At 40.2% G+C, this 17,369-nt stretch overlaps 1 protein-coding gene across 26 annotated transcripts in view; it reads left to right on the top strand.

Moving 5' to 3' along the window:
* The window catches only part of LOC307043663 (neurexin-1a-like), a 248,197-nt gene that overhangs the window by 159,162 nt on the left and 71,666 nt on the right, over window positions 1–17,369 (top strand). For all 26 annotated transcript variants that reach the window (XM_079688285.1, XM_079688296.1, XM_079688295.1 and 23 more), the window contains one exon: window positions 8,651–8,832. In XM_079688285.1, the coding sequence (XP_079544411.1) occupies window positions 8,651–8,832 (182 nt within the window). The remainder of the gene's footprint in view (window positions 1–8,650; window positions 8,833–17,369) is intronic.

Below are 17,369 nucleotides of genomic sequence, written 5' to 3'. Positions count from 1 at the left end.
ATTAATAATAACGTGTGCATAGAAATGTTCCAGGGGCGGACTGTCCATCTGTAGAATTCCCCCGCAGCGAGGCTCCCCCGTTGACAATCCACTAGCACACCCGCCGTTGACAGGGGTCGCCAGTCTCTGGCACTGTTATTTTGGGGGTCACAGCAGTCAAAAGGACACGCTATTTATATGTCTGCATAGAATGGTATTCAGAGGAAACATAGCTTACCATAATACAGTACATATTGTACACCAAATGACCATGAGATACCTACTGCATGTAGCTAATTCAGACTGCTGAAGCCTCATATTAGCTTATAAACTATTCAATAAATCAATATATACTAAAACACTAGAATAACATAGGTGAGTATTGTATTAAAAAGCAAGTTGCAAAGCAGAGTTTTGCTGCCCTGTTTGTTTAAAAAACCCACCATAATCGATGAGCATGGTTGGGTGTGTGCCATATTACTTTAACCAAACTTAACAGTGATACCATGGAGTCCTCCTTTTGTGCATTCTTCTACTGATGGTCAGCAAATACATGATTGTATGAGGGTGTTACAATAATATATATGAACAATCTTCCATACCAATATATATTAAAGGTTTATGAAGTATAAAATGTGTGTCTTCCATTGCTCCCTGCAGTATAAGAACATCAAACTACTTTCTAATTAACCATTTTTCTATGGCAAATCTTTATCTCTCCCTCTTCCCCTCCCTCTCTCTTCCTCTTTGATGTGGTCATTTTGTACTTTGTACTGTACCCGCCTTGAGGTCTGACTTAAGTGCTCCTACGTTTTCTCTCTCCCCCTGTTTTTATTAGGTTTTGTTGCTCATATAATTTGGAAACCAGCATCGTGTACCCTCTAATAAGGATGGCCAATCATGGGGGCAAGCAGCAATGCCCCACTTTTAGTCTCCACTTAATTTAATTACATCAAATTAGCAAAGCAGGGAACGAGAGGAGTAATCCTTTGCAGCTTATGAAGGCAGGTTGGACACTGTCAGCTGTCCTAAACAGAAATGCTGCTTTGGGATTGTGTTCATTAGAAGGGGATTAAGGCTCATAGGTCACTGGATACTGTTAAAACAATCCTGTGGAAATTGACTAATTAGAATATTTGCCTAGTCTAGCCTAAAGACTAAACTGTCTAGAGACTTTACATGTTTCTTTTTGCGTAGAATGCTTTGTTTTTCATCTTGGTTGTCTTATTTGCCACTTAACATTTTCACGTATTTTTTGTTAATAACTCGAAATACGTTGAAATACATTAAGACACATGTGCTGCATCAGCAAAGGTGTTTATAATATCCCAATCCCAAACAGGGGATATACCTGAACTGTATCGGCCGGTGGTGAAGATTAAGTCTGTGGGCAATGAACTGTAAAAGTTGATATTGACTGTGCTGTATATGTGCCAATATGCCCAGACGTATTAAGCCAACATAGAGTTAGCAGGCCGACTGCGCTCCTGGTTGATTTAGTACCTCTGTCCACTCTGCTTTCTGCTGACTGCAAAGAGAATAGCTCAGCTCCAGCATCCTGATAAAGACTGAAAGCAGGATTTATCACTTAAAAAAAGAAAGATAAGGAGAGAAATGTGGAATGTTGCAGTGTTCAGTATACCGTTTTTTATGGTGTGGGTTCATTTCATGACAGAGCTGCAGCAGTTATATACTAGCTGGCTAAATTGCTCAATTTTCACTCTATGCTCACTCGATAAATGTTTTTTTTCTGAGAATTATAGCAAGGTTCGAATGATGTAGAAAATAGATGCTCACTCAATACAGCAATCCTGTGTTTTAATCTTTTTGAGGGAATCCTGACTCCTTGCAGCCACATCAGTAGATCATTTTGCTGTCACTTAAAGTAATATGTTGAACCAACCTGTCATGAAACATTTGTTCATGCCTGCTGGTTCTGTTCCAACTACCTATTCCATTATAAGGGAGGTGCTTGTTTGTGCTGAAAGAGGATTAAGACAAGTCAACAATCCAGAGCCTTTTTAGTCTCCCAAAGGGCTGCTCACACTCCACTGAAGATAGAGAATGGCTTTTTCCAGGAGCAAAGCTTGAGAGCGAGGTTTAAATTGTTGAAAGGACCTCGCTATACTGCAATGGAACAATGAACAGATACAGAAATAGAGATTGGGTGGGGGGTTGGGGGTGGCCACAGGGATCTAGCAGTATCCACTAGACCTCGCTTCATTGTCCAGCTGAATTTTCTTCATCTGTACCCGGGGGACAGACAACCAGAGGCTGTGCTCTGACTGCAGACTCCAAACAACTGGAAGAAAAGAATGATCTCAACTGATATTTTAATAGCTGGTTTTCAATGTTATTAATCCATTGAGAGGATGGCAATTACATGTGACACACCTTGCATCAAAGTATTTGGTTACAGCTACAAAAGTGACATATTTTACCACCAGAGTACACCAGAAAGTGGTTATATACTATAACCACTTTCCCAATGTACAATGTCTCCTTATCCAAAACTAAAATACAGATGTTGTGATAGAGAAAAGTATAAAAAATACTAATAACACCCCTATAGGGGAGACTAGACTTTGTATAACATTGCTTTCTTCAAGCACAACCTGTCATTATCCTTTAAATCTTTTCCATCTTGTTTTGACCTTTTCTACCCACATTTTCTATTTCAAAGCTGGGGGCTCTGTTTTTGTAAGTCAGTTGACATGGAATATAGCCCATGGGGCAGGATACAAAAAAATCACTAATGCAATAATACGACTTTTGGTTACTTGGTAGAATACATAACAAGTATATATGGTTTCCATAACTAGCTAAAGCACTGTGCTCTAAAAGCTCTGATGTGCAGTAGAGCGCAATATAAGATGGATCTACCAAAACATTCTCAAGAGAACTCAGAATTACCAGAAGAAATTATCTCACTCTTTAATTGAATCAGCTTGGGATGAAATAACATATCAGTGCTACTGGCAACCAGAGCTTTGTTGCCAAAGGTAAACTAGAAGTTAAAAACAGCAGCCAACTACAGGGCCAGTCTGGTCAGTGTGGGTGCATCCATCAACCTGTTCCTCATTCAAGTACAGCCACATATACTTGGAATAAAACAAAAAAGCATGCTATGTTTCCCTGCTTTAGGGAATAGCCATAAAGTCCAATTGGCCTACATATCGAGATAAATACTTTGTAGGATCCGTACTTGCACACATGACATGGTTACGGCATGGAAGTAGCACAGAGCCCAAATGCAGAGCAGCACACACACTTTTAACCTGGACTACAAAGGGGAAAGGGACCAGCAAAAATCCCAGGTGATTCTGAACGCCACAGCTCGTCTACCCTACTTTGGAGCGGTTAAGTTCACAGTATGTCGCCGTAACACCAAACTGGCACAGACAAGAAACACTGTGGCAGAAATGTCACCTCTCCAACACAAAGCCCCACTGTGCAGTGACAGAAAAGTACAGTCCTCGTGCTCTTTTCTTGGAAACGTTCTTTACATTTAAAGAAGTAGAAAGGGTGAACAAATCAGAAATAAACTGTATAAAACCAATGGTTACTGACATAACTGCTACTAAACAGACAAAAGATCAGTATAGCAATTTCAAATGAATCCATGGCGTTACATAAAATAGTTTTTACAATTATGCAATGTGTCTTCTTCTGATTAAATGGCATAGTTACACATAGTTACACATATAAAGACTCCATTTATAAAACACATTAGTGACATTTTTTTCTGTCTAAATAATTGAGATAATCATATAAAACCCTTTCTCATTAAATAATTAAACCATCAAATAATGCTTTATATCAGCTTTATAAGCACTAACAATAATGTATCATAAAACATGAGATAGAAAATAAATGGAAGTGAGTGTGCAGACTAAGACATTCTTCTTTAAAACCTCCACAGTCTCGAACAAAGATCGTTGACATCAAAGGGAAAAGCTGAGATCCCTTTGTACTTCAATTCTTGTATGCAAATGTTGAAATAACTACAAGACTGGCTAATAGGAAACAAAAAACATTATTTTAGTTCAGACACGTAATCCATTGACATTTGAATAATCAAATCATGTTGTTTTCCTTCTTCCATTATTGCTGGTTCATGTCACAAGATGTTTGAATAGTATTTGATACATTTTGTCTGGCAAAGAAGCCTGGGGAGGAATGATACTGTGGATGAAACAAAAATACCTACATTATAAACATAGACAGATATTGTTGTATTGGCATCATTATTTTGGATCATGGGGTATGATGGGCCATTTAATTATTCACTGAGGCTGTGTGAACAGTGACCCTATTCGGCGGTCTCAGTACTTCCCTGCTTTGTAGTCGCTGCCAAGTCAGGACATGCAGTTTGAACGCTCTTGCTCATAACCCCACATTCTACATGCCATCCTATCCCTTTAGCCACTAGAGTCTAGACCAATTGAATTGTCCTAAAAGATAAAATATAGTGAGATGGGTAGACCAGGGGGTAGAAAAAATAGATCAAGTTGACTCCGAATTTCCCTTCATGGCACTAAACCTTCAGGAGCATTGATTGGAGATAGCTCCTTTACCAAATACCAGTAGTGTTTTATTGGACGTGTCCTCGTAAATTGTGCTAATGATTTTTCTGGAAACTGAAATTGTAATCCAATAAACATCATTAAGCCTCTTTTTAATTGTACTCTTCCTGGCATGGGGGAGACTAAAGCTAAACCCAGATGATGTTAAACTAATATATCTTGGTATTTTTATATGATTTTGGGTAAAACATAGTGTATCAACTTATGTCAAAGTCATGAACTGAACTTGTCTTAATCCGGCTCGGTTCCATTGTAAAGATATGCTGTTTACTCAAGTCTATAAAACATCATATCTATATATAAGACATATATAAACATGTATATTACATTATATAGATGAGAGCGGATTTGGAAAAGAGGTATCCTACTCCGAAACTCCATTCAAGACATTGCATGGAAAGGATCAAAAGATAATCTGAAAAAGCTTTTCTTTTGCCACGTCTCTGGTAATCTATTTTTGCACAGCAGTCATTACGGGAATCCTTGGCAGCAAAAAGAGAGAAAAGCAAGTGCTCGGTGCTGACAGAAAGCAGATCCATAATGTCATTTCTCATTTTCATCACAACTATGTAATTATGATTGGATTCTTCCCCAGTTTCTCGGCAGAGGTGGTAATATGAGGCTCGGCGTGATGGGCGTGTTGGAGGTCAGAGGAAAGACGGTCTGCAGGCCTGACCTCAGCTGAGTACTATAGTCATACAGTCTGCCTGGTTTATGTAATCTAAACATCCTACCACCGCTACACGGGACACAGAGCCAGTTCACTTTCCCCATGCTCACACCTATCCGCCTCTACAAGTGTCACTGTTCACTTTGTTCATTTGTCGTAACAGCGCTTCGAGTGCTATATGCTCCTGCTTCATTCCAGCAGAAACGGACATTGAGAAGTCCGTGCCTGGGGGGATTTACCACACATACCATGCTTGCTTTCCTATATTTGTACTATCCCACACACCTCTTTGGTCAAATGCAGGAGTGGATGGTGCTACATTTTTAATGAAAGCAGAGTGTTTGATCTGCCAATGTTTATCGCCTTTGATGTTAACTGACACAGCAGAGTAGAGCCAGCGCCTCGATGTAGTCCAACATTCGGACAGATTAATCCATTACTCTTTAACACAGGAGACTTGCGGTTGAGGAGTTCATCGAGGAGGTCTGATTATCTTTAATACGGTAGTTGTGAGTAAGACCTATCAAATAGGGCTGCATAATATTGAAAAAACGTGCATTTCTTTCATCCATATATATTGCCATTAATATAGTACATTACAGTTTAATGCAACATCAATCTGGAGCATCTTTGAGAGCATAATTGGGAGACTACTCCTTTTAACATATTGTTGCTTGATAAATAATTTAAACAAATGTGTTGGTTAATTAGATATAATGACAAAAGAAGTCAGCTATGGCATGATATACAAGACGGGGGTCCATGTTTCATTATGACACAGGTGGATTTGCTTATTTTCTTTAATATTACTAATGGGCAAAGAGGGAATTAACTGAACACTTTCGTCAAATTAAAGACACAACAAACAGCCAAGTATTTCCAGGACACTACCGTATCTAATGACAACAACAGATCCATATCGTGCCCAGTGTCCCAGTTGGGCACACAAATAGCAAATACGGAGCTAGTGCATAATTACTCCCACCGCTGGAGTTACACAGGCACGTGTTGGCTGATTCCATGCCACTGCAATACTGAGTAGGTGTGCATTAGCCATGTTCCTCAATGTTTTTTAATCCCCAACAGTCCCTCAAGGAGTCTTTCACTAGTCCTACATGCTTGTATGGATTTTAGACTGCTTCACCACGTATTGGCAACCTTATTATCTTCCCTCTCTGAATCTTCTCTGGAACCATTTCTATAATCTACACGTCACAGCAGAGTAGAGTAGTTGGTTTGGTTGACCTTTGGTGACTTGACATCAGGGTCTTGATATTTATCCATTTAGCTTAAGGGGGCTACTAGCAAGACACCAGTCCACTGAAATGAGTAATCTTTATATTATACTGTGTTTTGTTTTGGAGGTCACCAACAGTAAATAAGCTGTCAGTGGGATAAAGTGGGTGTCAAATCGTATGAATAGACAGAAGGGGAAATGGATGCTTAAGGGCCCAGTGAGTTCCAACACTGACATGGTTTTAAAAGAGCTTAATTATAATAAGCTGGAGCATGGAGCAAATGTTTGTGGCTTGAGGGGGAAACTGGAAGACAGTGACAACAGTCCAGCACGAGCTACATGAATTGGATATTGCTCTGTGAAGGGGCCAACATCAGATATGCATTAGTGGAACAAGGGAGGGTTTTTCAGCGGTAGCCGGCAGACTTCATGAAAAAGAAATGATGCCTGCCTCGCAAATATGTTACGCATAATGTCTTTTCCTTTGTGGAAGTCATCAAGCTTCATAACGCTTATCCATTAGGCGAACAAGAATGCTTACACTGTTATTTCATTACGTCTTACAAATGCGAGTTATGCTTTATGAAAACAATAAATCTCGCCATAGATCTGTATGTCCCGACATCATTTGTTAATCACATTATCGTTAATTAATGATGCAATTCTTTTTAGCTAATGGTTGACAGTGTGTATTGATTCAAATGAGGGAGTGGAATTGGAAAGGGAATTTGATAGTAGAGTGACACGCTTTAATCACTCCACTGTGAAGAAAAGCCAGAGGGGGGAAAACAACAGAAATATATAAATAAATCCAAAATATATCGATCGTTTTATTTTCTCGTGAACTGGTTTACAAGAAAATATTGAAATTACAGTCAAAATGATTTATAATCTATTGTAAGGCTGTTTAACTCCCTCCCCTCTATGCATATTAACACACTCTGTCTTTCGCTCCCTCTTGGTTTCTCCTTCACACTCACACACACACACACACACACACACACACACACACACACACACACACACACACACACACACACACACACACACACACACACACACACACACACACACACATGTAAATGAATAACACACAAGCAGGGCTCTAATTTGTCATGAAGATAGCAGTTTTTATGCTAATCTGACAGCTGCATTTATTTTCAGCCTTTCTCACAGGCATTTATTTCACAATCACATACTTATTCATTCCGAGTTGAATACACACGTATAGGCACTTTCTCCCCCGAGCATACGTGTGTATGTCCTGGCAGGAATGTATTGAAACACTTTCCTATTGACGGGTTATAATTGAGAAAAAAAAGACATCATTTGATTGACATAACTCCGACAGCTCTGAAATAGTGAAGAGCTTTACGGTTCGCAAGCATCAATACCTTAGACTGTGGCTTTATACATGAACAATTAGCCACCTTTTACCACTTCCTTCATTAGTCTAGACCGACTTATTTCATACCATCAATTTGACTCGGTCACTGGCATAGTGCCACAAGGCTCTTTTTCACTGAATAGCTACATAATTAGGATTAATCTTCCACCTACCTGGTCACTTTCAAACCTTTTATGCTGCTGCTAAAGAAAACGAGCTAATGCAGCGAGACAGGAAGTATCTGGTTTGGAGGTCACAAAGAGGACATAATTGGACCAGTCAGTCAATAATGCCGCGTCTGCCTTTGAGGCTGCTAATGAAGCGTGAGAGACGGGGAGGTGCCCGTTTGGCCTGCCGGTTACCTGGGCATCAGGGACACAACTGCAAACCCTCCTGCACTCGCTTGTATCTCTTTCTTTGAGAGGTGAAGCAGGCAGTGGCAGTAAAACTGAGTAATTGTGCAGCATTATGAGGAAAACGGCACCAGTACCTGCCTCCCTCATTTCTGCTGAATTTTCCCGTCTCATGAATTGACATGAGTGTACTTAAACCCTCAGATGGGGCTGAGAGCTGTTCAAGAGTGATATGTTGCTCAGTGCTTAGCAAAGTCATTACTCAGCACAATGAAACACTTCAGACTGACGGTGCTCTGTACACATGGCATGGATGCCGGCTTTGCGGTGTTAATAATGCTTTTTTGTTGACAGTTAGTTCACGCCTGCTACTTGGTTGCAAAAGGGAATATACTATTAACCTCTAATATTTGTCCTCTCTCCTTTCATTTCCTCTAGCGGGAACAACGTACATATTTGGGCGAGATGGCGGACTGATCACGTACACGTGGCCGCCAAATGATCGTCCCAGCACAAGGGCAGACCGTCTGGCCATCGGCTTCAGCACACAGCTGAAGGATGCTGTCCTGGTGAGGGTGGACAGCTCCTCTGGTCTCGGAGACTTCCTCAAACTCCACATCGTAAGTCACAAATCTGTTTATTACTTTCCTTTAAGAACAAAGTACCACATTACACTGTGCTTGCATCACATTAGGATAAACCCCCAAAACACATTTTTCAATCAATGTCTTTCAATGAGTTGCCTGGGATCCTTCACTGTTGCCTGCCAACGTTTTGGATTTTTCACATTACTTCTCCACTGATTTAAAGTGGAAGGGATGCAGCTGGAAAATAATTATAACTTACTTACCAATTAGAATCTGACTACAGTTGGTGAGTTGTTAAGTTGCAGTGACTCCAATCTTTTGAAACAAACACAATTTATAGAGTACATTTTGAGTGTTTGTAGAATGAAACCATGATTTAATGACAAGACAACATCAGTATGTTTATGTTGAAAGCTTGCTCCCTTCCTCTGGTGTGTGAGTGTGTGTGTGACTGATGGAAATGGTGCAGTAATGCGGGTGGTTCCATACAGTGCATCTCCGACCTGGACATAATTTTTCTGGCTGCCACACGACCTTCCTCCCACCAGCACCACTTAGTGACAACAATACTCATTAGCCCGGGAAGGGGGGTGCTGTGGGGACTGCGGTCCCCCCTGCTGGCCAGAGTCAAATAAGAGCAGTAGTAAGGGTAAGGCTGGATGTTTTCTGCACATCCATCAACAACATTTCTTATTTTTTTAAAACTCGTCTTTACACCTCTGACGTTTTTTCCTGTAAATGCTTCTCTTATTTTCTTGACATAAAACTCGAAATGCCCTTTTATGCACACTGTGTAGCAACTAACCCACAAAGGACTTGTAATGGTAAGGTGCTAAAATGAAATTCACTGTGTAGTACCCAAGTATTGAGAAGTGCTAAATCTGAGACAGGTTGAACATCTGTCTGTTACATGACACACGAATAATAACGCGTGGAATAAAACAACAATTGATTAGCTGTAACCGCAGCTGCAAAAATAATCAGGCAAGTGTTTTGATAATGGAGCCCCCCTACTGAAAATACGTTTGAACGCATGACAATACTAATTCTGGCCAGGAGCATACATGAACAATACATGCACACACAGAAAGAAAAACTACAGATCAGCACACAGTTACAAACATGAATTTGTCTTGAAGCTTTCATCAAACACACACCAATATTCACACATTCAGTTCACACACAGTGACATACTGTAAGAAGGCCTGTCCTGAGGACAAGCTCCTTGATGTTGTTCTTATAAGACATCTGTACTTATTTTGACCAAGATTTGATTTTTCACATTGTTTTTTCTTACCATTCCTCAGGGCCAACTTTTTTTTTTTGTATCCCCTAGTTTTAATCCAAGAGTAACTGACCAATTTAAAAGGATACAACCTTTTTCACACACTCCATTCATCAGCAAATGGCAACCAGAGATGCAACAAGATGTTCAAAAGAACATAAATTGGAATATGGGTGTAAAAGGACAGATGTGTGAACGCTCCACTAAGTTCCTTGTGTGTTCGGCAGATTTCTGGGCTCTTGTCCATCTGCACCAAACACCTGAACAGGGATAAAACAGTCGAGATTTCCTTTTATGCACTATTTTTATGCGAGTGATGAAAAATGTCCTCTCCAACGATTTGCATAGGCAGGGCACCTTTTTCAAATTAAATGGCACAACAGGGCTTTGGCAGGTAGCTCATCCCAATGCAGTGCTGAATTAATATACATACAAATGTTCTCACTTGCTTGTACATCACGCACACTGGCTAACTTATCGCTGAACAATTCCTATCCTTTTGCATAAAATGTAAATACCATGAAGTTCATTCTCATTCAGGTCCTCATGACCAGACGTGAAGGAGGATTGGTAGACATTTGGTGCATGCTGGTGCATTACATACTTTGAAGTATCTAGCATTACAAAACCTTAAAAGCTATTTCTACTGTCCATTAAAATATTTCTGTGTCTACACTGGAGCAAAAAGACGTTTGCTCCTGAAGACACAGGGCTGGACTTAGTGGAAACATTTCTAAAGGAGACGGTCTCCGATGTAAGCCAGCTTTTAAGTGAACTGTTGACGAGTGATGAATGTTAGAGGTAGAGAACAAAACTGCGCTGACAGGAGAGGTGAGAGAGGGAAAACAAGGCAGGAAGATCGTGTAGCTTTCCACAGATGCATGCGTAGCTTTGTTGATGAAATGTGCAGTATACCGTTATATAGGGGGGAAATGTTGATAAGGCATGTTCTTACAGCAGGGGCAGTGTGTTGTGAGAATCCCCTCTCCTCTCGCATCAGCAGTCACTTTGAATGCTCCTTCCTATTGATTTATTCCTGCACATTAATCTGGGGGGTTTATGAAATGTTGCGTTTCATTAGAAAATGAGAGAAGCGTGATAGAACAACAAAACAGAAGCACAGAAGTTGTGCTTTGGATTTGTGTTTGTCTAGTAATTTATTATGAGCAAAAGAGCTGTTTAAAAGCACAATTATAATGGAAATGTGTTACAAGATGTATGTTCTGTGCATCATAAAGTTGCAACAGTGATTTGCCAAATGATATCAATGAAACACCAAATAAACATATCTTATTAAAGGGTATTAAAATGAAACTGATGGACGATAAAACTGTCATTGAGTTTAAAGTGAGTTATAAAAGACGTCTTGTATTTCAACGAAGTATGACTGATTAATTGTCATAAGGGAGCTCTTCCTTAGCTTTGTGCTGCAGCCAAACGTTAGAATCGCAGCAAATTAAATGACAATATTATGAAATTGGAATACTTATGATAAAAACCGTCTAGATATGTGTTCCACGCATCTGTCTTTTCCTCATTAATTACAGTGCAATGGACGTGTTTTACAGCACTCCATTAAACACAATGAGCTGTGTGAAATTGCCACTTTGATGCATTTCTTATGCGAGAATAGCAGCATTCAGCTAGTCACCTGCAAAACATGTATCCGGTTGAACTTAACCCTTAGCGGCTCACACTGAAATTTGAAATAATAGAATGCCTTTGTGGCCCTTTTTCATAACATTGTATTGGGAGCCAGTTGTATTCACTTTGGGGACCGTTTCCTTTTTTCTAAAGTACAAAAGCATTTGCAAGTGTGCCACGCTAGATGATTGAAATTATTGAATATGTAAGCCAAATTTGGAGTTGTTAGTTTATTCGGAGATGCCCTCTTTCCAAATAATATATTATAAAGCTCATTCCCAATGGTATTCCCCTCATTCCTTCCATTTATCCTCAGCTCTGAGCAGAAATGTCTTAGGAGTGTATCTTCAGCTGTACGAGATGGGATTAGACCAGATTTCAGTATTTACCCCCCCCCCCTTTTTCCATCCTCTACATCCCTCACCCCCCTAATCTCCTGCTCCCATTTCATGATGACAGGAAACCCAGCGGGGCTTGAAGGACGCCATCTCAGCTCACACTCTCAAGAGGGAATTTTCTGAGTAATATGTGGAGAACATGATTTAAATGCACCTCAAAGGAATTGCGATCCTTCCCCCGCCTCTCCTTTCTATCTCAGATAAAGACAATGACTGTGAAGTCAGTGAACCATCTAATGTACGACAATCACTTTCCTCAGGCTCATTACTGCAGCGCACATGGAAGGAAGAATAGATTCATAATAATGCATCTGCCGTTTCTCCAATTATCATGATTCTTCACTATCCCTGTAATTGTTTCGAAGTTGAAGCATAATCATGAGGTCACCTGGACAGGTATCCTGTGTGGGTATAAGACTTGTCTGTGGATGATAGCACACCTCTGCAAAGTATCAGTCACTTTTATATTAATAATTGTACTGTAGCTGCAAGCCAAATCCAGGGACATATTCGCTGTGACATTATGTAAAACAGGGAATTATGGGTGTAATGATTCTCGGTGTTTGCAGCACTGTAATCCGTAGAAGAATAATTAGAGCAAAGTTTATAGGATGGGGGGGGGGTAACTTCTTTGTTGAACATGAAAATACATTTGACTCATTTCATTTCATTTCATTCCTTTATTTACCCAGGTGTATCCCATTGAGATCATTGGTCTCTTTTTCAAGGGAGACCTGCTCAACTGTGCAATGTCTGTATAATTTTACCAACAATACTAAGGTGAAGGTGGAATTTTTAATTTAATACTGTTTAGGTATTTTATTCCTCTACAAAGGAAGTATTATTTTCGTGCAAAAACACGGGCGGCTGTCTGTTATTGGAAATCCATCCGTACATATTTAGGAAGCCATTTACACAGTGAAATGGCGGCTTTGTAGTTATTTTCTTCCTTTTTGTTGTCAATGAGCAGCGGTGACAGTGAGTATCTGAGGCTCTCCTCAGTCTGAGGCAGGGCCCCGAGGGGCCCACTGAGCTTGTTTTGTGCTGCTACTCAATCTGCGTGGGGGTTGGAGACTATTCCAAGCACTTTCTTCTTTCCCTTCTTCTAATTGCATGCATCCCTTAAAAAAAACAAGCAATGAAGGCTCTCTGGCTAAGACAGCGACACTGTGAAGTTAATATATTCCATAGAGCAGAGGGGATGGTGGAGAAATAATGACTTCTCCGGTGGAGCATTGCTCCCCTCGGTTCTCCTTTAGCTGACTACTAGAAAGGGGGCTTTCTACTGATGGAAGACACCTTTAATTGCAGTTTCAACTCCTGCTCTCTAGCTTATTAATCATGTAAAATGGCTTGAAAAAAAGACTTCCGGGCCAACTGTCTTGGTATCTCCATTGTCAAGCAAGAAAATGTCACCTTTTATGTGTTTTTGCAGTTCACCTTACTCTTTGAGTTATGATTATGCACAATCACATGCTTCATTAAGCGAGTACCGTGCCGTCTGGTTTGAGGCTACAGGTGCAGTTGTTACCTGGGAGAGGTGCCGCATGTCTCAGGAGAAAACCTGTGTCACGCTATCCCCCATACTCCTATTAAAACACCAGTCCAGGGAAAGGATCTCATTCTTATCCTCTACTCGTGTTAAGGTTTCAGACCCAGTAATTACCTCTCATGCTCGCTCTGCACGCAGACCTATAACCAACTGCATGCAATACCCCCAGGATTCAGTGCTTTACAGCCTTTCTGTGTTGCTTGCTTGGTGAAGGCACGTCAATCAGATATTAGCACACCTCTACAGCTACTGACAGGTTCCATGTTATAGTGGGAATACACTGTGTGCATATATGTGACAAATGGAATATACATGCAGGTACAGATACTAATGTTACGGCCCGTCCACACTACAGCTTCAAAAAAAGCTTGCCTGCGGGCGTGTCTGAAGCTCGAACAACAACCGATCACATGAATCTCCCGCCCCTGACACACAAGCAGCGGTTTGATTGGCTACAGCTCTTACTGGCATATGATTTGATTGGCTGACACTTCCACCGAAAGCTTCAGAAGCTTCAAAAGTTGAACATTGCTCAACTTTTGCAGCCTGAAACGCCAGGAAAGCTCCGCTCCGCTACCCACAATTCAGTTCGAAAAGCGAGGCAACGTGACGTCACCCCATTCAAAGTGAATGGGCAGACGCGTTGGAAACCATTTTTGAAGCTGTCGAAGCTGTAGTGTGGACGGGCCGTTACTGTCTGTCTGTCTGTGCAGATAAGGCGTTCAAATCCATATTCAGCTGATCATCTTTAAATAATTTGTATTTGTTAGGTGTTATAGTGCTTGCACAGTTGTCTCCTGACTTTATATGATGTTGCTATGGTAACAAACCAAGTATAGGGGTGGGATGTTTAGTTTCATGATGATATGCGTTTTAAGCAGATTTGAAATGAAAGACACCATGTTGTTTCAAATTAAAATTGCAATATCACATCACATTGAATCGGCTAGACATTCAATCCTGTTTGTTAAACCAATTGTTGGAGACTAGCGGGAGAAAATTAAACGCTATACCATGCAGAGTTCCTGGTTTTACCTAGAATATGTAAGAGATAAGATGAAGTATCTTGGTATCAAAAAACTTGTCCAAACACATATTTGTTTCCCATGGCATTATTCATTATTGGACTGTCTCGCTCTAACGGACAGAGGGTAGGCGTAAACACATCCATCTCACAACTGATTTGAGTTTCCATGGTTTGTGCTGACACAAGTCACTCTTACTTTTGCAGTTTCCCCGGCTCAGTGGGACAATAAGTTAAGACAGCCGGGAGCTGTCATCCTTCTCCACTTCTGTCAAAAGGTCTAAAAGCAACAGAGCATGTCATTTGAGAATCATCAGTGGAATACCATATGGAGAGGCAGTCAATTGTATTTTCTTTTATTGATGTTGTGTTGGAACACTTTTGTTTTATAGTTGTATTCAGTCTTTTCTCTGTAAATGACTGGAACAAAGTTGTATTCCTCCTATTTTCCCTACTTCTTTTGTGGATCAATAATCATTTGAAAGAATGCTAGTTATCATAGCTGTGTGCATATTTACAAAAGCACCACCACATTTAAAATTCACTACCAGATGCTATTTCCCACTTTTCCTGTAATTTCACTGAGTGTCAATGAAAGCAGAACTGTCGTTTGCTAGTTAATATGTTTGGCATTTTGCAGTATAGTGTGTCACAAAGTTAGGCTAATGGCATCGTATTGCTGAGCTAATAGCTAACCGTGATGAGGAGATAGCAGAGAAAGGGGGGGCTCCATTGACCTCATTTACTCCCCCAGTGTAGAGTTACCCTCTCAAACATTAACAGGGTGGAGACGGGATAATCGTCCAAACCCTTGAACAGATCTTCTTGTTAACATATAGCACTTAAGCTGAAATTGTTTAGATGATGATGATCAGTAGTAATAGTATGGCACCGGTGAACATAGCATTGATTTTATGTCAGCAGTGACTGATTGTGGCAACAAAAAAGAAGCTTATATTTAAGAGTGAATAGCCTTCTATCTCTTTTAGTCATAGACGGGGCCGTCGCTGTGCTCGGATGATGTACCTGACCTCAAAGAATCAACTCTCATCATCTCCATATTGAGAAGGGACAGCACTAGAATCACCATTACTCATCTTTCAATTCCAATCATTTCTCAATTTGTTCAAGCTCTTTTACCACTACAAAGCCAAGTGGTCCATGAAGAGGAAAGAGAGAGAGAGAGAGAGAGAGAGAGAGAGAGAGAGAGAGAGAGAGAGAGAGAGAGAGAGAGAGAGAGAGAGAGAGAGAGAGAGAGAGAGAGAGAGAGAGAGAGAGAGAGAGAGAGAGAGAGAGAGAGAGAGAGAGAGAGAGAGAGAGAGAGAGAGAGAGAGAGAGAGAGAGAGAGAGAGAGGGAGATGTGTGTATTTGAGAGGGCAGGACAATAATGTGTCTTCACTTTTATTAGTGTAACAAATCACAGTGAGTACAGCTTGTCATTCTCAAAGCTGTACATCAATACATTATGGCCCTGCTTCATACAGAGCAATATTGCCATAGCTAACATGGGGTAAATTTGATTTCATCGTCAATGTTACACTCTCGGGCATGTTCGCTTTCCTTCTGGGTTACAAGGTTAAGAGCATTGACATTCTATTTGTTATTGCAGCTCAAAGGATGGATTTAGTTTGAACCAGCTCAGCCTTCTCTCCATATTCTGGCTAGACTTGTTTCTGTAAATAAATAAGCCTTTTTATATTCCTTTTTTCCAGGATTCACATAACATCACACTTGCCAGTATAACATTTTTCTGTGTTCTTAAATTATTTCATATATTACAAATCAAATCTCAGTATGTCTCTGCTCGTGTGGCAATGTATGCGAAAAAGAGAGTGGGTTTGTGTGCGTTTGGGACTGGAGTGTCACAGCATGGAGTCACTATAGTTGTTGACTTTTGACACAGCTGCCCCAGCCCTCAGGCTTGGATAAAAATAGTCTCACTCTCTCTCGCTCCATTGCAGTGAGCAGAAGTACAGCGTCTCCCAGCTAATGCATATGGAGCACATTTTCTCTAGGATCACTCCGTTATATATTATAGATATTATCATTATTCTGTTCTCACTTTATCTCAATATGATATTATAATAAACTTAAAGGGTTTTTTATATATATATATATATATATATATAAAGTTTCACCAAATGCATGCAATATTGATAATACACATGTAAAAGTAAACATTCAAGTTTAACCAAAATTGAAATGTGTTTTCATAAAGAATGAGTTAATAGTTTGTGTTTGTATTGATTTGTGCATTTTGAATGACATTGTAATTACAAATGTCATTCATCAGCAGTGAAAGTGCACCCTAGTGTTCTCCTGGTATACTTGGGATTGGACTGGTCTACTCATATGCCATCACACGATCTTTGCCCATGAAAGAGAGACCGCTAATATCAGCTGAATTCCACAGTCTAACTTTCCCTTCCCTAAAGAGCAAGCATCACCTCTCATCTGAAATATAGAAAAGTAGTGCAGTATCATTTGAGTTTCCACACAATAAGCTAAATAATTCAAATTTGAGATGGACATCAGAATAAAGTGCATTCTCTAAAAAAACAAAACTGTATTTTGCAGCTTTTGCATACAGCTTTGTCTGTCCTTGCACATTAACATATGCACATACGCTGTAGCTTGAGCCAAGTGTTGCCTGTTGGTTTTTACCAG

Source organism: Notothenia rossii (assembly GCF_949606895.1).
Source record: "Notothenia rossii genome assembly, chromosome: 6".
In the NCBI taxonomy this organism is placed as follows: domain Eukaryota; kingdom Metazoa; phylum Chordata; class Actinopteri; order Perciformes; family Nototheniidae; genus Notothenia; species Notothenia rossii.
The sequence above is the reverse complement of the archived record's forward strand: the minus strand, read 5'-3'. Positions and strand labels throughout refer to the sequence as shown.